Consider the following 20,211-nt stretch of genomic DNA (forward strand, 5'->3'; position numbering starts at 1 on the left):
GGCAAGGGGAGCGGCCAGCTGCCAAAGGGCTTTCCCCCCTTTTCTCCCCTAAGCCTTGGGGCAGGCGAGGTGGATTACAATGACCGCCACAACGGTAGCCAGTGGTGTCCAGAAACTTTCCAACACCAAAGAGGAAAGGAAGGTAGGTCAGACTTTATACATGGCCTCAGTGGCAAGCGTTTGTTCGTGCTGAATAAGTGAAGGGTTTAAGCACACATTAGGTGCTTGTGGTTTTTATATTCAGGAGGCTGCTCTCTGTTTCTGTGCTTCACTAGGAGCAACCTCCTGGCAGATGATCACTGTAGGTACTTTTTAGAAGTGAGCTTACTTAGAAGTACATGTAGCAGCTAGTACAGAAACCCAGGTGCCAAATGTAATGTGTACAAGTGTATAATGTGTGTAACTTCCTCACTCTCATCAGTCATATGTAACCCAATAGAAACTTATGTCTATATAATGTAGCCATATGTGATTTCATGTACGCACTTTTTCTAGTTTTTTAAATTATATCATTTGTGATTAAAATGATGTGCATATTATTGTAGGAAGGAAGAGTCTGTGGCACACAATCCAGCCACCACAAATTCCATCACTTGACACAATTATGAAGAAAGTACAGCTGCAAATAGTCTGATTGCCAGAAAGATTGTTTGGAATGAGGAATGCAAACTTATAAAGAAAAAAAAATGGACACCAGAATATGTAATATGATGGGAAAGTGCATCCAGTAAAAATAATGTAATGGGAAATTTTGCAGAGAATTTATATAGAACTCATACTTTGGACAGAATTGTATTATTTCTTCCTTGATGACTGGATTTTTAGGGATTACTCAGTATTGCTCATACATCATACAAAATTGAACTAGAAGAAAGATTATGTTTGCAAGAGATCATTTTACAACTGCAGTGTTTAAACAGTGGTCACAGTGGGTAAGAATGACAGTGCTTACCACAAGCACTAATGAATTACTTGCTGTCCCATTGAAAAGGGATCTACTTATAAGAAGAGAGACCTGTATCATTTCTTAATGAATCTCTATGGGTGACTGAATTAACAAGCTCAATATCCTAAAAGCATGATTAAAACCTTCAAGCAGAACAATGCACTCCTATCACTCTTCCATTAATCATTTCAGTTAAGAAAACCTTTGATTGAAAGAAAACGAAGGGAGAGGATTAACAACTGCTTGGACCAACTCAAGGAGACAGTGGTTGGCGCCTTTCAGCTTGATGTAAGTGTAGATTTCGAACATGCCTTTATCCTATTTCCCCACACTTGTTTTGTTTTTCCTAATCCAGCATCTTTCAAAATGATTCCTTGTTACTGATCCACTTTGCTGTTTCATTTCTAAATAGCAATCTAAACTTGAAAAAGCAGATATCCTCGAAATGACAGTAAAGCATCTCCAGAATATCCAAAACAGCAAAATTATGGGTGAGTGGATTTCTTTCCCTACAAGCTTTATGCAGTCACACCTTCTGTGTATCTGGAATCTTTATTCAAATTCTACAACTCCAGTACTACTCAGTAAGGTGCTAGGGGTGTTCACGGTTTCCATGGTTAGGTTTGAATTTGAACCTAATTCAAACCGGTTCAAACTGGTTTGACCATAGGGAATAATGGGGGTCTCAAACCAGCCCATTATTACCTATGGGTAGTGCCTAGGGACACCAAAGTGGGTTGGGTAGTAGGGCATGATAGGTGCTCCCTACCACCCAGCCCACAAAACAATTGGGCAATCGGGTGATTTTTAATGATTATTTTTTTCTGGATCAGTGAGTCAAGCCTCAGTTCACCAGGTGAACCAGTTCTGCACATCTCTATAAGGTGGGAGAGATATTCAAAGCATAAATGAAAAAAACCAGATAATGCTATACATCCAGACAGATGTTAACAGCTAAGGCTGAGCATTCTGACAGGTCTAAGAGGAGAGAATGTTCAGTAGATTCAATGCTAAATTAATCCCACGAAGCAATTTGACAACCAGATCTTAGTGCATTTGTCTATCTACACATCCTCACCCAGTGTTGTCGGGATATCACATTTTCCAAGCCCTCCAACTGCAATATTTGTAACTGAAAAAGCAAATTGCAATTGGCTATGTGAGTCTCACTTGCACATACTGAAGATTGCCTGTGATGTGAATGGCGACATGTGAGACAAATCAGTGCCTCTGTGAATGAGCACTGAGATGCTGTGCCATTGCTGTGCTGGAGTGTACAATTGCCCTCATGTTTAAAAGGGGCAAATAGCAGCACATGGAACTTGTGCTGGAACCCTACACGCTCTTTTGTAGCTCTGTTCATATATTATGTTCAATGTACATAAGGTCTGTATAGACTGTATGAATATATACATCTGTACCCATGTATAGTCATTCAGACATTATGTTCAACACATGCACAGTAGTACACTTCCTGTCTGTAGCTAGCATTTTAAGGGTCCTTTTAAAATAAACATACATGTCTGAACATGTCTACAACATAATGTCTAAAGAGGACAGAATGGTGTGCTGGTTGGTTTTGTGCTATAGTCTTTGAATGGCAGCTTGCTGGACTATTGTGCAAAGTCTGAAAAGCATTTAGAGCACAAATGTGCTGAAGTTCTGGATAAGCCAAACAGGATAAGCCAGACTTCACTTGGTAGTTTTGAGAAGGGAAGATGTGCCTCTCAATGCATGCCCAACTGCTGCAGTCACAGGCATGGATAGTATCTTCCCATGGCACTCTTTCATCTGTCTCCTTCAAATGGCTTATGGCAGGAGTTGGTGTGTGTAGAATCCAAGGGAAAGAGTCGTGGTATGCAAGGACAAGGCAGTAGAGTGGAATCAGGAATATTAATAGTTTAATGAAACAGATATTATGTACAGAGAGGCCAGTGCAGACTACTTTCCCCTGCACTTGCTGCTGGCTGTTTGTTAGCCCTGCCTCTACTCCAGGATGGAAAACAAATAACTAAAGCTCCATTCAATAACTGGCCTGGATCGAGGAATGGATTAACCAAAAACACCACAGTATGGACCTGTGAAAGAATGCACCTGCTTTCACAAAGTACAGCAGCCTCATTCGTGGTCTATTTCTGCTTTAGAAAGTGTACTTGCCATTCTGAGAGGGAGGAGAGCTGCTGACTGGATGTGACCATGTTGATTGTTATAGGACATGAATCCCTAAAATATGTGGGATGCCTAATTTCACTGAAATCTGTGCAAGCTTTACTGTTCATTTCCGTAAAATATTTGACTGCCACTTTTTCCTTTTACACACTCACTAGTATCCAATATGATGCAACAACACTTTGTTATATGGAGCTGCAATTTCCCAGACCAAACAGCCCTTAACAGAAAGCACCAAATATCTGTGCCCAAGCAGCAGTCTGTAACAAGCACAGTAGCCTCTTGTACATCATTACTATGGACTGTACTTTCCAGAGGTGCTCTCTACCCATTTGAACTGCTCTTAATAGTGTTTTGTTCACCTTTTAGGCTACCTAAGCTTTGTACCTGCTAACTGGACAAAGAGGCATGTTTTACAGGGATGGCTCTCTTATAGTTTGCCATGCCAGGGCGTTTCCGCACAAGGCTTTCAGCCCGCATCTCCTCCGGAATGGAGGGTGTGTGTTCACATACCAGCCAGATTTACCTTGAAGTCCCTGTGAGCTATCAGGGAGCGCTTCACACATGATTCGAGTTTTTCTTTGCGTGTAGCCTGATTTATATCCGGGGTAAAACAAATCCACTTTTTGCTTCAGTTTTTGGGGGCAACTTCAAACTCACAGTAAAGCTTGCTGTGTGAAAATGCCCAAGGGGAGAGCACTTATTCGTACATAACCCACAATACTGACAGGGACTCCCCTGCATTTCTTTTTAAATTATGAGGCCCTTTAGGATAGGGAACCACTTCCCCATTCCCTTTCTCATCTGTTCATCCTTTTGCCATGAAAACCGCTTTGTGAATGTGCTGTTGAAAAGCAGTATGCAAATATTTATTATTTTTATTTATTTCTTACATTTATATTCCACTGTTCCTCCGAGGAGCTCAGTTATTTGTATCCTCACAGCTATCCTGTGAGATAGGTTAGGCTGAGAGATACGTGACTGGCCCAGATTGTATTCTCAATACAATGATAAAAAGGTAATAATAATCACAATCTTACAGTGGCTTAGTAACAACAGCTAAACTAGACTTTATTCAAAAGCTAAATGCAGTGGGTCATATACTAAAGACTGGCTAAACAGACAATACAGACAGCAGTGTAGATAATTATAACAATATCCAGTACTGTAAACAAAGAGGCCTAAAGGGCATAGACTATTATTTGAAAAAGGTTCACTGTAGAAATCTAAAAATAAATGAATGTCAAAGCACCATATAATTCTTATTGACCAAAAGGAAATATTGATAAACTCAGTACAAAACAACTGACTTGTTGCATTTGCAAATAACATAATATAGTACTATAGTGAAAAGGATTTGGTCTTCTATCAAGGACAAGAAGTGAAAAGGGGAATTTGCAATACTGAACTCTGTGTTTCATACAGCCATTTCTTTAGCATCTTCTATAACTTCTCTAGCGTGGTACAACTTTTAGTTCAGCTAATGTGGTACCTGATACATGTAGATGATAAAACAAGGACCAATAAACAAAGCCCACTTCCACAGATACAGTGATGTAGGAGCCACTCTCCTGTGGTACAGGAAAGTGAATCCTTCATTCACGTTGTACGTGTGAAGGGATGTAGTTCCAACCAGCTGCATTTTGTGTGAATGACACAAACACATGGGCAAGACTGATCACGAAGGTCTTTCCCATCTGGCTGGGCATGAGCCAGGAGAGTAGGTGGCAACTGTATGGGGAAGATCCATGGATCAGCTCTACTACCTGTTTGCATAATTGACACTTGGCCAGTAGTGAAAGTGAAGAGAGCCAAAGTCATGCCAAGGTGACCACTTATTGAACCCCACCTTCAGCAGGAACTCAATGTGCATCTCATCTGTTAGAATATAAGACCAGCCCTGCTGGATCAGGCCCAAGGCCTATCTAGTCCAGCATCCTTTTTCACACAGTGGCCCACCAGATGCCTCTGAGAAGCCCACAGGCAAAAGCAGAGGGCATGACCTCTCTCCTGCTACTACTCCCCTGCAACTGGTATTTAGAGGCATCTTGCTGGCCTATAGCCCTCAGAGTTGTCCTCCGTGGATTTATCTAAGCCCTACTTAAAGCCATCCAGGCTGGTGACTGTCACCACATCCTTTTTTTCTAAACTAAAAAGCCCCAGCTGTTGTAGCTTGCCTCACAAGGAAGGTGCTCTAGGCCCCTGATCATCTTGGTTGCCCTCTTTTCCACCCTTTCTAGTTCTATAATGCCCTTTTTGAAGTATGGTGACCAGAACTGTACACAGTACTCCAAATGTGGCTGCACCATAAATTTGTATAAGGTTATTTTATAATATTAGCCATTTTATTTTCAGCCCTCTTCCTAATGATCCCAAGCATGGAATTGGCCTTTTTCACAGCTGCCTCTCATTGAGTCAACATTTTCATTGAGCTGCCCACACTGTTACATACCAGCTACCAAACTGAGGGCCCTCATTGTATTTCCAGTCCAATGTCATATTCTCCTTTGATTTGGTAGTGCTGTATAAGACATCCAGAACTGCATTTATGCTGCTATCCCATGCACACATACTTGGGAGTGAGCTCTGTTGAACACAGTGGACACAGTTTAATCCCCTCCTTGATATCCTGGATTATCTATACTCCTTACAAGAGCCTTTCATGATGATATGCCTTTATATAGAATAGAACATAGGAACATAGGAAGCTGCCATATACTGAGTCAGACCATTGGTCTATCTAGCTCAGTATTGTCTTCACAGACTGGCAGCGGCTTCTCCAAGGTTGCAGGCAGGAATCTCCCTCAGCCCTATCTTGGAGAAGCCAGGGAGGGTACTTGAAACCTTCTGCTCTTCCCAGAGCAGCTTCATCCCCTGAGGGGAATATCTTGCAGTGCTCACACATCGAGTCTCCCATTCAGATGCAACCAGGGCAGACCCTGCTTAGCTATGGGGACAAGTCATGCTTGCTACCACAAGACCAGCTCTCCTCTCCTAACAAAAACCTAAGCTTTTGTGCATAGCTTCAGAACAACTCTTGTGGAGAAAGGGTCAATCTAATAAAATATCTGGATTTGGGGATAGTCACTGGGTGTCTATTACATTAGAAACATGTTGATACATTTATAAATGACAGAATCTTGATGGTATTCATTTAATGACTGAAACCAAATCTCATTCAGCAGATTCCAAAATGGGCTTGGAAGCTCAACAGAGATACAGCACTGGATATATTCAGTGTATGCATGAGGTCCACAATCTCCTCCTGACCTGCGAATGGATGGACAAGACCCTCGGAGCACGTTTACTGAACCATCTGCTGAAATCCTTGCCCAGATCTAGTGAGGAAACTTGTAAGGCAGACTTGAGTCCAACCAACCGCAGGCGTAGCCAGAGGAAGACAACAGGTTCCGGCCAATTGGAGGACCAGTTGTACCTTGTTGAAGACAAACAGGGGTTGAAAAAGTCCTTTCAGCCACAACCGCCCTCACGTTGTAGTCAGCGCGAGTTGTCACCTCCCAGTCAGATCCTGCAGCCTCATTTTGCACATAGTGCCCCTAATATGGGGTCATTAGACATGTGGAGACCATGGTAAAAATGTCTTGGGGGAAATGTTGTTTCTAATCTTAGACCCTCTTATATGTATCTTATAGATATGCCTCTTTAAAACACTTTTTGGAGCAAATCTGTTCCTGTAGGTGTACTAAAGACCAGGGTACTTCAAGCCGAAGTAAACCTCTATGTAGCCTGCATTGTAGAAGGCTGCTATTATATTGTATTTATTTAATGCATCTAAATTATTTTATAGAATCTTCTCTTGAGCTTGTTAGTGTATGTGACTTATATAATATACCTTTTCATATGTTATTAAAATAATTAACAACTGATTAATAAAAATAGAAACTGGAGTGAGTGGCTGTTTTTTTGACTGTGCTTTATGCACCTACTTTTGTGAACTCTGTCTTACATGTCTAGTGGTTTTTCTTCCAAACCGGAGGACAGACACTAGGAATACTGCACTCTTCTGTCACTCCAGTGCAACTGAATGAAAAGGCACCCTTTCCCCTAATGTGCTAGTTTTCTATATGCAGGACATTTATTATATGTAAGGAGCATTCAGACATGCTAGTTCTCACCTTCCATCTGAAACTGTACACTCCGGTAGGAGTATGCCAGACCTGCCATTTCAGGTGGCAGGTTAGAGTTTGCAGTAGGTGATTTGGCTGCTTGTGTAGCTTGATTCTTGGATGTAGGTGAAGATCAAGGCTACATAAAGGATTTGGAGTACTAGGAAGAGTACAGTTAATTGATATCTTAGAATTTTCAGCATAATAAGATATTCATTCTTTTGCATCTATTCCTTCTATGCCAACTCCTCATCCCTTAATGAAATTTACTGGTTAAAAAGCCAGGTGGTTTTTTTTTTTTTTTAATTACTACATAGCAGCCATTTTTTCATTTTGTTAAAAGTTCTTTTTGGGTGTGTGCATGTGGAGTCCCCACCCCACCCTGAAGTGCAGCCAAGTGGGGTGGGGGAACAGCCTGCCTTGGATTTTCTAACTATACAAAATAATTAGAAAGTTCTCTCTTGTATTAACTAACAGTAACAATTTTCATAAATTGTTCCCCTGAAAAAATTCCAGAAAACATTGATCCCAAACTTACAAAGCAAGATTCATGGAAAACCCTACCTACAAGTGTAGTGAGACTCTCTAAACTTGGTAGTCAACATTTGGTTGCTATGGTTTTTCAAGTTGAAAGCAATTAGGAGTTCTTTTCCATTAAAATAAAGAACAGGGGAAAGGGATCTCTTAAGCAAACATTCTGCATACTAATTAATGACACACAGACACTCCAAACCTGGGGGCTAATGATGCAAACTGATTTGTTTGATGAGGATTTGGAAGAGTGCATGTCATCACCTTGTATTTTAGCACCTCTCCTGGCACAACTTTCCCCCTTTTATCCTCACCTCTTGAAAAGCCATTAGCAATGATAGCACCAGGATGGCAGGATTAGCAGATGCCTCAGGGGATAAGAAGTTGCCTTCTAGGATGCTGGAGTCTAACATCAAGGTTTAAGCCACTGTGGCTTATCCAGTGGCTCCACAGAAACATCATCCAGACAAGCTCACAAGCAGTTCAAACAGCTTTCTTACTAGTTGCTAGGAGCCCTTCTCATGACACTGGCATTGCTATCAGATTTGGAAGTGGCATCACTCTAGATTTCCAGAGTGACGTTATCATGTTAGTCTGTTGCAGAAAAAGCAACAGGGAGTATTAGGGCCCCTTGAGATTTCTTGTGGTATAAACGTTCATGGACTAGGGTTTGATGAAGTAGACTCTAGTCCATAAAAGGTTATGCTACAATAAATGTGTCAATCTTTAAGGCAAGTTGTCATCACAGCTGCACATGGCTCATAGGTCTGAGTAATCAACAAGTGAGTGAGGTTGTAAGGCTCAGATGGAAGATGCAGGAGATCTTAGATGAGACACACCGGAGTTTTGGAGGGGGATGCTGATGGAATAGATGTCAGGGGCATTGATGAGGTTCAATCTGTGGAAGAGATGCTTGGAAAACAAGGCACGAGACTAGGGATGTCATTGGTGGGTGGTCCATGCAGCCACTTAATGGCGCAGTGGGAAATTACTTGACTAGCAAGCCAGAGGTTGCCGCTTTGAATCCCCGCTGGTATGTTTCCCAGACTATGGGAAACACCTATATCGGGCAGCAGTGATATAGGAAGATTCTGAAAGGCTCTGCAGTCACCAGGAGTCGACACTGACTCGACGGCACACTCTACCTTGACCATGGGGCATGGACCCCCAATGAATTGCTCAGAACCCTGAATCTCACCAGCCGCCGACCTCCTCCATGACCTCATCCATAAAGGAAGTTCATAGAGCATGGGAGAGAACTCCTAGCCTCAACTAGCTTTCAGCTGTTTCTGCCTTCACAGGTGATGTGTTATAATATTAGAGACTTTTAAAAACATATATAATTATTCTTGGGGGGTATTATTGAGTTTAATTATCCAAAAGGGGGCTGTGGGCCCGGGGCCTGGAATATGTCTGTCTGTCTGTATACAATATGTATGTATTGGATTTCTATACTGCCTAATATAGAAATCTCTAGGCAGTGTACAGATTAAAACATAATTTAAAATACAAAACTTTTAAAATTCATAAAAACAGATAAAATCACAATAGATAAAAATACATTAAAATTTAAATTTTAAATTTCAGTTAAAAGCCTGGGAAAACAGGTATGTCTTCAGGGTCCTCCTAAAAGCAAACAGAGAAGGAGGTGGTCTTATTTCAGCAGAGAGTGTGTTCCAAAGCCTTGGGGCAGCCACAGAGAAGGCCCAGTCCCAAGTTGCCACCAAACGAGTCAGCAGCAACCGTAACTGGACCTCCCCAGATGCTCTTAATAGGTGACAGGGTTCACGACAGAGAAGGCGCTCTCTTAAGTACCCTGGACCTAAGCTGTTAATTACCTAGCAATGCCCCTGTTTGAGACCCCAGTAGCAGGGGGTGAAGTCAGATGAGTGTGCTGTTTTATGGAGTCCATATTTTATGGAGAGTGTATGTGGTTGCTTGACTGTGCGTGTGGAGGTCTGTGACTATGTAAGTGTCTATGTTTCTCTGTGGTACAATTCTATAAGTGATTCTCTATAGAGCTGCTTCCTTTTTTTCTGGTAAGGCTTCTGTGCTTTCAAGTAGCTATGTGACTAACGGGCATTCAGCAGGTGAAGCTTTTTACTATCCCTGCATCTTCATGTTGCACAGACTTTAACTGTATGAACTGTTGGTACTCAAGGTGCTTTTAAATGCACAAGAACACTGACAGAAAAAAGAGCTGGCAGTCCTAATCAGGCCATTAATTCTTATTAAAATTTTAGTTCAAACATAGTACAAATAAATGCATTATATTATATTTAAAAAGATAAATTGTAAACCTTCAGAAGGGGATTTAAGCAGCCACAATACACAAAAGAAAAGAGGATGGGGAACAAAGAGGAAGATTAGAGTCTGTGAGGTAATAAAAAACAGACAACATCATACCTTCTTAAGAGTGAACAATCACTACAAGCTGATGGATGTTTCATGTGTGGTTTGCCATCTTTACCCACAGTAACAAACATTCTGTTAATCAAGTGTTTAAAAAAGGATGCATTTCTAACACAGATTCGGCAGTGGTGCACTATCTTGCTCAGATTCTCTAATTTGGTATTAGAATATGTACATTTTAAAATATCAACATCTAAGCACTGAATTTTACGTTGTGACCCCCACTGCTCCCGGCGGGCTGAGGAGCTTGTTTCATCAACTCAATCATTGGAGCATTTCTAGGCAAGTTCCCTGTTTGAGTATGATTTACTTCCAAGTGTTGAGGGAATTTTTTCAGTGGAAATTCAGATCTGTTTTATAAGATCTCATAGGTGTGTGCAACAGGCAGTTATACCAGTTAGCCTTCTTCTCCTGCCTAAATGCCACACACAGCTCTGGAGGGCTGGGCAGCTGAGTTGCTACTTGCAAAACACAATTATGGCAATGCTAATGTCAGTACAGGGAACTAATAGGACGGTGAGAGGGGGCATGTTGGTCAGAAATCAAGACACTGGATTTGGAAGACAGTGCAGTCCTTATTTTCTTACTTTGCATGCCATTTGCTGTTGTATTCCAAATTAGTCCCTAATAACTGAATGCTTCCATCACAGGTACATCTTTGACTACAGGAATACCTTATTTTTATGTTCTGTTACTAAATGGATCAACTTTGCTAGAATGCAAAGGAAGAAGAAAAATAATAGAACTAGAGACTAGGGTTTGTATGATTCTTGGGAAAGTGCATATTTTTCTCACATCTAACCATTATTCTAAACTATTTTTGGGGAGAGTCAACTACAAGATCCCATAGTGTTGCCCCTCTTGCTCTGTACGGTATCTCAGTATAACGAACTACTGTTTAAAACATACTTATTTTCACCTGACCGTTGTTGGAGGATTGGCAAATCTCGAACAGGCAAACAGAAATAATCTGCCTCTCATCCAAAACTTTCCCCAATATCGGCAGCAGCAACATTAGCGATTCAGTACCAGAAGAGGGAGTCATGGCACAATTCCTGTAGCTGCTTTTCTTTTTTTAAATGCAGGTTCCAGGCCCTGAAGGCAGGCAGATTTAGCAATACGAATACTTGCAGAATATGGTTGCGTCCACTTTGAAGGATGAACTACTAATACTACTATTGTTTATATACCACTTTTTAACAAATAGTTCACCAGGCGGTTCACATAGAGAAAGAACAATAAGGAGAAGATGGTTGCCTATCCCCAAAAGGCTCACAGTCTGAGAAGAAACACAAGGGAGACACCAGCAACAGCCACTGGAAGGATGCTGAGCTGGAGCCAAATAGGGGCAGTTGCTGCTTAATATCAAGAGAATCACCACTTGGAAAGATGTCTCTCGTGGCCCAGTGCACAACATTCTTCATAAGCATGCACCCATTATACAACATTTTGAAAAATGGCGTTTTAAAAAATGTCTTGGACTTCATTGGATAGGATGCATTTATCAAGGCTTTTATGTTGTTGCTTTCTCCAAAGGCATCAAAACACTCACTGGATATTACTCACAATCCTATAACACTAAAAACAATTCTAGGAGCTCCTGTGCAATGAGAACATTTCAAGGTGCTCCTGTTGTTTTATTGTATAGATTTTTAAAATATATATTTCTGGGATACACTGTCTTGCCCTGCTGGATCAGAGTCCGGCAGTCTGCTTCCCACAGTGACCAGGCAGATGCCTCTGGGAAGCTCACAAGCACAAGATGAAGGCATGCCCTCTTTCCCACCATTGCTCCTCCACACCTGGTACCCAGAGGCATTCTGCCCCTGAACGTGGAGATAGCATATAGCCATCAAAACTAGTAGCCACAATAGACTTGTTCTTCATGACTTTGTCTAATCACCCTTTAAAGCCATCTAAACCAGGGTTTCTTAACCTTGGGCCCCCAGATGTTGTTGGACTACAACTCTCAGAATCCCCAGACATGGCCTTTGTGGCTGGGGATTCTGGGAGTTGTAGTCAAACAACATCTGGGGGCCCAAGGTTAAGAAACCCTGGTCTAAACTATTAGATTTAGTTTAAAAATCTAAACTGCCACCCTCATCTTGTGTCAGTGAATTCCACAGATTAATTATGTGCCATGTGAAAAAGTACTTCCTTTTGTATGTCCTAAATCTCCTGCCAGTTAATTTCATTGGATGACCCCAGGTTCTAGTGTTGAGAGATGGAGAAAAATGTCTTTCTTTATCTACACTTCTTTCACACAACACATAATTTTATATGCCTCGATCATATTCTGCCTCCTTAGTTGTCTTGAGACTTAAAAGCCCCATACGTTGTAGCCCTTCCACATAAGGAAGGTTCTCCGACTCCAACCCCTGATCATTTTGGTTGCCCTCTTCTGTATGTTTTCCAGCTCTACAGTATCCTTTTTCAGATACAATGGCCAGAAGAGCACACAGTTCTGTGGCCACAGATTTGTATAAAGGCGTTATAATATTAACAGTTGTATTTTTGATCCCATTCCTGATTATCTCTAGCATGGATCATTTTCATACCTGCTGCACACTGGATCAGTTTCTCAACCCACCATGATCCCAAGATCTCTTTGCTATTTAGTCACTGACAGCTAATTCTCATCAGTCTATTAGTGAAGTTGGGAATTTTTTGCGCCAGTATCTATCACTTTACACATATTTACACCAGGCTTGCATACCACACAGAGATCTGTAGGTCCAAGAGAGAAGTGCACACACTGCTTCCGAGCTACTCTAAACTGCTTGGAGTTGCAGGGCTGCTCCATGCCTTGTCACAGTTGGGACGCTCCTCCCATAATTCCCAGTGGATGTTCAAAGCTTTTGCGCAGGTACTAAGTGTGATCTTACTGCTGGTGCATGCACTGCTGCAGGCTTCCATGCGACTTCCTAAAGCAACCTTTCCCTCTGTAACCATGCCAAGCAGGGACCTTGCACGGTTTTTCCAGTTTCTTACCCAGGCTCAGGAGCTGTGCGAACACTCCCAATTATTGGTGGTCTGCCAGCAAAAACCTAGGTAGGAGAAGGGGAAGTGATCATGTGAGAGTGCCGAGTGCAGGCTCTGACAGTGTTTCCTTCACTCTCAATAATATGCTGGGTAAAAGTGCTGGGTAGAGCACCGCCGACGGAGCCTGTTACCACCTTCCATACAATCACTTCTCCCTCCTCCTAGCTAGGGTTCTGCGGGCAGACAACCCTAAACTGGGACAATGTACAGTGCCTGAAGCTGATCCTACCCAATTTTTGGTCACGAGTATTTAAGAGAACGCACAGGGGCGTAGCTAGGGGAGAGGAGGCCTGCGTTCACCCCTCTTTCCGGTGGCTCCTTGGAGGGAAATAATGAAGAAGATAGGGAGGGGTGGAGCTGAGGGGCCCCTAAGAACCTGGGGGCCCGGGTTCTTTGAACCCATCCACTCAATTATAGCTGCACCCCTGAGAATGCCTTCTTCGTTATGAACCCTGCTATCTATTAAGATCTTCAGGGAAGTTCATCTGGGGGTGCCGCCAGCTTCTCAGGAGAGGACCCAAAGGAGAGCCTTCTCTGTAGTTGCTCTAGAGCTGTGGTACGTACTTCCTGCTGAGACAAGAGCTGCACCATCCCTGTTGGCTTTTAGGAAACAACTAAAGAAACCTCTCTCCAGCCAAGCTTTTTAGCTATTTGGTGGTTTTAATTTGATATTTTTCTATGTTTTAATTGTTAACATTTTCTTGGTTTGTGTTTTATTGCTGTAAATCACCTAGAGACTTCAGTAGTGGGCAGTATATAAATATGTTAAATAAAATAAAACAAAATAAAACAAATAAGAACAGCTTTAGCAAAGATCACCATACAGCAGCCCTCATCCAACTCATCAGGATCTCCTCAAATTCCAGGCTACCAAACCCTCAGCCTAAGCCAGGCTACCTGCAGATGGGGAGACAGGTGCCCATCCTCTCCTCTGCTCTGATGACAAAGGAGGTTTCAAGCAGAGTGCTTCCTTTTGCTTTTGGTTTCTTGTGGTTCTTCACTGCTACGGCTTCCAGTCCAGATTCAACGGCAGTTGCATGCATTGCATAATCATGTTGCTTCCCTTAAAGAGAAGAGAGAAGAGGGAAGGAAGTGAATCTTTCCATAGCATGTTTGTGCAGGCCTTTGACCAAAACAAAATGATCATGTGCAACTAACAATTTTGCAGCAGGTGCCCATTTTAAATGGCTGGATTAGCATCAGAAGAGGCAAAAACAACAGACACAAATGCATGTTGATCTTGTCTGGCAGCAGGGGCTGCACAGTCACCCGAGTCATAGTTCATGTTGGTTACAACATTCCCTTGGCAGTGCCTGGGAGTGTCAGTCTCCCCATCCCTCGATAAAGTTTCCAGTGACCCTAAAGGACTATACTGGTGGCTGGCATATCGAAATGATAGAATTTTAGGGACTTCTGAGATCCTCTATTCTTCCCCCCCAGCACCAAGAAATTGCTACACCATCCCATATGTCTCCACATATTCTGTTCTTCCTCTGAGGATCCCAGAGTGACATTTACGTTTATGTTTATCCTCACCAGAACCCAGTGGGGTAGGTTAGGCTGCAAGACAAGAGACTGGCCCAGAGTCACTCAGTGAGTTTGATGGCTGAATGGGGATTTGAACTCCGGTCTTCCAGGTCTTAGTCCAACACTCTAACCACTACACCACACTAGCCCTTGATATGGACCTGGGACTTCTCACACTCTACATACCTCTAAACCAACAAGCTACACCAGTGAAGCCTTTATTGAATGAAGGGTGGGAAAGGAAGCTGGCTGGAAGGGTAGCTATTGGAAGAAGCAAGCAGCTGGGGAGCCCCTGCCCACTTGACGAGCATGTAGTGAGTAGGAGGAATGAAAAGGGGCTGATAATTGGGATGCAGTGGGGGCTGAGGAGAGGGAGCCAGCCAGCCATATGAGGAAGCCAAGAGTTCACAATGGGAGGCAGACAGATGGTGGTAGTGGGGTGGGGGGAGAGAGAAGTGTGGGGGAGGGGTCCAGCAAGGATAAGTCGAGGATCTGCTATATCCCTGCCTGCCACAGACGTTCTAGTTTTTAAAAGCCTACTGTGCATTACTGTTTTAGGGAGAGAAGAAGGATATGTGGTGAAAGCAAGCACAGTACAAATCCCACTGTCCTGGGGCTATTTGGATGAAACTTGTTCTGCCGTCAGCATGCTTTATATGTATTTATTTGGTTGAATTGGTGTCTTAAATGCTGCTGCTGTGCTGAAGCACCAACACAGTTTAACAAATCCAGATACATTTTACAGAGCTACTTACATGCTGCATCCCACTGAAAGGGAAGGAATGAAAACAATCAAGCAGTCAGATGTTGCTCCCTTCCAATAGTCTCCAATGATCAGAACATTGGGTTTTTTCTTTGCATGCACAACAGAGAGAGAAAATTAAAAAGCTGGGACATTTGGAAGCAAACCTTAAACCACATTTTCACAACTTGGATTCATCTACACTAGTTCTGCTGTTAGTATTTTCCACATGCTGGTACACAGGCAATATGTTTTCAGCGAAATGGATGTGCTTTCCTTTCTCTTTCTTTCTGTAGCAGGGTGGGATACACACATTTTTTATTTTTTATTTTGCTATTGTGCTCACTTGAGTAACAAGTCAGTTTTTAAGGAGAGGGAAGAGTTCACAGTGCTCTGCTAAATTCCAAACTAGAGTCCTCAAAAATTAGATCTTTTGGAATGAAGTGCATATGTTGTCGCCTTTTAGTGGAATTTCCGAGTTCATTAAAAAATGCTGTATTTCATGGAGAGAAACCACTTAATATAACAACTTTTCTTTCAGTAACTGGACAATATTTCAATCAATTTCACAAGAAAGTGATCACATCTTTCCACTTTACATATTATAGCACGTTTCCAGTCCATATCAAAAAAGGAGATCATAGCTACTGCTCAGATTGTGAAGCACAATCCATTCAGACATGTTATACGTGTGTACACATGTACATGTCCTTATGTGAATGACTGTACATACCTTGATTTTAAAAGTGAACGGGTGCAGCCCCCCTTAAATGTGAGGTGCAGATAGAACGTGTACTGCTGAATGTGCATAGCATATGAATAACTGTACCTGCGGATGGACCTGTACATGTGTGCACTGCACTTGGTTTGGGCATGCATTGTACCCAATGTACAATGTACAGGGTACAATGTACCCTGGTGTACCCAGGTTTAATTTTAAAATGAACGCATGTACAGTCAAACAAAAACATGTATGTACAGACATGTGAACGCACAAAACAACATAACATCTGCACAGGACTTAGACTGCTCAGATTGACTTCGGAGGCAGTTAGAGTGGGGAGCTGGGGAAATATAGTCCCAGTATTGGCTGCCAAACATACTGAGGTTCTCCACACGAGCAGTGTGGACAGCCTAACCGGGCTCAGTGGGGAGAGCAGGCTTAGCCCTCTCTCCGCGCAGACAAGCAGGGAGCTGTCCCTGGGGAGCCAGATCGGCCGCCCACATGATTACTGGCTCTGTCATGGAGCTGGTTGGGGCAGCGGGGATCAGGGGCTGCCTGGCCCCCAGAAGTCCCAGGATGCCTTGAGCGAGTGTGCAGGGTATCCTGGGGGGACCCTGGGGGATTTCTCCTGGTCGTAGAAATAGCCTTGTTGCCTACTGAGAGGATGAGGTCAGCCACACAATCAAAAACTATGTTCTAATCCGGGTGTGGGGGCTGTGTGCGCTCCCAATTTTTGGTTGTGTGGAAGCAAGGGAGGAGGAAATCCTGGGAAGCTTTTCCTCCTCCCTTTCTTCCACACAGTCACTTCTACTCAGATTTTCGTCCTCCCTTGCTTTCACACAGCCGAAAACTGGGAGTGCACACGGCTCCTCAACCACGGTAGAACACAGTTTTTGGTTGTGTGAATGACCTCGGTAAGGAAAGAAGGGAAGCTGCAGCAATTGTTTGCTGTCTTTTGAGAAGGTAGAGTCTCGAGTGCCTCTGTGTTGGATTGACCCAGAGGGACCCCAGAATGTATGTTGGGAGCCACTGTAGTGTAGGAGTTAAAATACTGAACTAGGACCAGGGAGACCTGAGTTCAAATCCCCATTCAGCCATGAAACTCATTGGGAGATTCTGGGTTAGTCACTTAGCTCTCAGCTTCTTTGGAGGAAGAGCAGGAATGAATGAATGTCTGGATGGCAGGGCTGATCAGGTCATCTCTGATCACTAAAATTAATTTGTCACCTGAGTCCTCCTCCTGGCTTGCTGCATTCAGCCAGTTCCCTCTCCTGGAGAACTCCTGACTCCCATACTCAGAAGCAGCTCCTCCTTGTCTTTAAATACCCCAGTGCAGAGCTGACAGGGCTTAAAACCTACTTCCAGCCCCACCCCCTTCCTGACCTTGCTTCCTGTTTCCTGCCACACCCAACCCAGCTGTTTTCCTGGAGCTGTTTCCTGTACAGGTAGCTCTCCCTGCCTGGCCCTCTCAACTGGCCTTGACTCTTCTCATCCCTACTGTCCCTTGAAAGGAACGAAAGCCCCCCATGATGGATGCCACACCCTTCTCCAGACTCCACAGGACTACCCAAGCAACCAGGTAACATGGCATCCCGACAGCACGCTTCCCTTTCCCCTGCCTGTGCTAGCATCTACTTCCAGTTCTGGTTTCCTTCTATTGCTCTGTGACTCTGAGCCAGTCACTTCTCTCTCAGCCTAACCTACTTCACAGGGTTGTTGAATTATTATTTATTCATTTTCTATACTGCCCTTCCAAAAATGGCCCAGGGCAGTTTACGCAGAGAAATAATAAATAAATAAGATGGATCCCTGTCCCCAAAGGGCTTACAATCTAAAAGAAACATAAGATAGACACCAGCAACAGTCATTGGAGATACTGTGCGCTGCCTCTTTGCCAAGTTAGCAGGGTCCCAAAAATATAGGATTGTTTCTATTATATGGTTAATTTCAAAGTATAATTTAATGAAGTATGTATTTATGTATTGTACTTTTCTGGTTACTGGTCATTGACGGTAATAAAGATTTGTTGGTGTTCATTTCTCATTGTATTTTATCCTCTATAAGATCGTGCACATGAGCAGCCCTACCCAGGGTGGCACAGCCAAGTAGGCTGCTGGTGTGGAGTGCTGGGATCAGTCCCAATCCTGGTGCTCTTCACTGGCATAGTCTGGGTTTTTTACCTGGGCGTATAGTGAGGTAGACAGATGCGAGGGTGCCCTCCTATCCCACTCTCTGGTCATGTGAACCCCGCAGCAGGGAAATCTCCCAATGTACCATGCTTCTGGTGCAGTGCATTGTGGGATGCTGGAGGACTACTGGCTCTGCCACTTGCCACGGCTCTGCTTGGGTGCTTGAGTGGCAGGGCTTTAAGACCAGTGGCAATTGTGAGGCAGGAAGGAGCAGGTACTTTGGTTGTGTGAACAGCCTTAATGTTAACTAAGAAAACTTTTTAAAAAATATGAATGTTCAGAAAGGAGCAAACAGGTGTGCTCCTCTGCAACAGAGGTATCCCAATCCTTCTGTTCGTTTGTATGAGGATCACAGTAGTGCTGCAAAAGCAGAGCAAGTGCCACTGAAGCACTGTGAGGGAAGTGGCTTCCATTGCCCATTCATTAGGACACATGTAGGCCCTTGCCCTATGGCTATCATCTGCAGAACTACCTTGTAGATTTGCCCATGTTATTAAATGATTATCATTTATTTGAACTCTGCCGTGGAACACATGCGATGCGAGTTAATTCTTGTCTTATTTATTGGCAGGTGGAGGGGAGCACAACAGCTGCAGGATGATCAGAGCTGGAGATAACCTGGAAGGTAAATATTGAAAGTCTAGCAAAACACACAACCATTAAGCCTGCCAGATCAAACGTTTGATAATGTCCACTGCGCTTTAAATGATACGAGTAGGTAGCTAAGGTGAATTTGCGCAATGCAGAGTTCGATTTGAGCGTAGGCAAGGATGGTGTTCCAAGTGGCTGTCCCCGTCTCCCAGCTCCTGACTTAGAGGGCCCCTTATCACCGGCAGCATGGCGGCAGATCTTCGGCCACAGTGTGGGGTGCGGGGGGAGGGCTGCCGCAGAGCCTCCAGCAGTAAGATGTCCTCTCGACTGGCCCCGCCCATCCCTCAAACCCCTTTAACAGTTACGGATCCCCTTTGCTTGTAAAGGGGAATCCTTCCCAGAATCCCCTTTACAAGCAAGGCACTTGAACCAGGCTGAACCGGTTCAACAGCACAAACTGGTTCACAGACTGGCAGTTCTATTCAAATTTGGCAGTTCTGTTCAAATTCAGCAGTTCAGTCCGTGCATACCCCTAGTTTTGCAGGGCAATGAGAATATACAAAGGCTCAGGCAATGGCAGCTTAGCCTAGGCTAGGCTGCTTGTGTGGAGCAGATGCCCACACAGATCCCAGTGTTCTCCCACCCAACCAAACCCAACTTTTAAACCTGTCCTTTAGCCGAGGTTAAGGGTGCCCTTAATCTTAAGAGCACTCTTAACCTGGCTGCCGAGATTGTGTGCAAGCTCGCGCACACAGAGATGGGTGCCTAGAATGCCTGTCTCATGGGGGTATCCCCCAATGCACTGGGCTCATCACGCAGTGCATTGTGGGATACCTGAAGGTTGGGACACAGCATCCCGACTTTCAGAGATCCACGCAGCTCCAAGCAGTGAGGATTGTGTGGGCACAAAACAGCACACCCAAAGAGAAGGCACACCGTTGTCTGGGGGTAGGGGAAGATGAGTTGTACCCTGCCTTCCCACCCACCCACAGGTCATGTGAATAACCTTACAATTTTTCAACATTTAAATATGGAAACATCCTCCCTGAGTTATAAGGGATACATATTTTGAATTTAATGTTTGACAAATCTAATGGTAAGATATGAGGTTGTCTTTGTGAATAAAATGTAATGTTTGAAGTCACCCTAAAAGCATAATGCTGGTGTTTTACTCTCAAGACCTGGCAAACTACCAATGCTGTTGCAATACA

General features: G+C 43.5%; 1 protein-coding gene and 2 long non-coding RNA genes across 4 annotated transcripts in view; 2 read left to right on the forward strand and 1 right to left on the reverse strand.

The window, feature by feature from the left end:
• On the forward strand, positions 1-7,016 carry LOC128351449 (transcription cofactor HES-6-like). Of its 2 annotated transcripts, none has more exons than XM_053311012.1 (4): positions 1-142; positions 1,139-1,234; positions 1,359-1,437; positions 6,298-7,016. In XM_053311012.1, the coding sequence occupies exons 1-4, from the start codon at positions 80-82 to the stop codon at positions 6,708-6,710; spliced, it is 651 nt and encodes a 216-aa protein (XP_053166987.1). In that variant the 5' UTR covers positions 1-79; the 3' UTR covers positions 6,711-7,016. The 2 variants fall into 2 exon arrangements, with proteins under 2 accessions (XP_053166987.1, XP_053166988.1); XM_053311013.1 differs by having other exon boundaries at positions 6,301-7,016.
• On the reverse strand, positions 6,425-17,752 carry LOC128351451 (uncharacterized). The gene is made up of 3 exons (XR_008319781.1): positions 17,448-17,752; positions 14,125-14,290; positions 6,425-6,551 (listed from the first exon to the last, which is right to left on the reverse strand). It is a non-coding gene; the product is annotated as an uncharacterized LOC128351451 (long non-coding RNA).
• LOC128351452 (uncharacterized) overlaps positions 17,627-20,211 on the forward strand; it is a 12,147-nt gene continuing 9,562 nt past the window's right edge. Inside the window, exons 1-2 of the long non-coding RNA XR_008319782.1 lie at positions 17,627-17,799; positions 18,981-19,034. This is a non-coding gene — a long non-coding RNA (uncharacterized LOC128351452). The remainder of the gene's footprint in view (positions 17,800-18,980; positions 19,035-20,211) is intronic.

This window comes from Hemicordylus capensis, chromosome 3, assembly GCF_027244095.1.
Source record: "Hemicordylus capensis ecotype Gifberg chromosome 3, rHemCap1.1.pri, whole genome shotgun sequence".
Lineage (NCBI taxonomy): Eukaryota > Metazoa > Chordata > Lepidosauria > Squamata > Cordylidae > Hemicordylus > Hemicordylus capensis.

What these genes read in the sequence shown, in the direction of transcription:
- LOC128351449 (XM_053311012.1), top strand. Translation starts at nt 80, where the DNA reads ATGACCGCCACAACGGTAGCCAGTGGTGTCCAGAAACTTTCCAACACC. An exon ending in ACACCAAAGAGGAAAGGAAG is followed by an intron (nt 143 to 1,138) that starts GTAGGTCAGACT and finishes TAATCATTTCAG; the next exon opens with TTAAGAAAACCTTTGATTGA. An exon ending in TTGGCGCCTTTCAGCTTGAT is followed by an intron (nt 1,235 to 1,358) that starts GTAAGTGTAGAT and finishes ATTTCTAAATAG; the next exon opens with CAATCTAAACTTGAAAAAGC.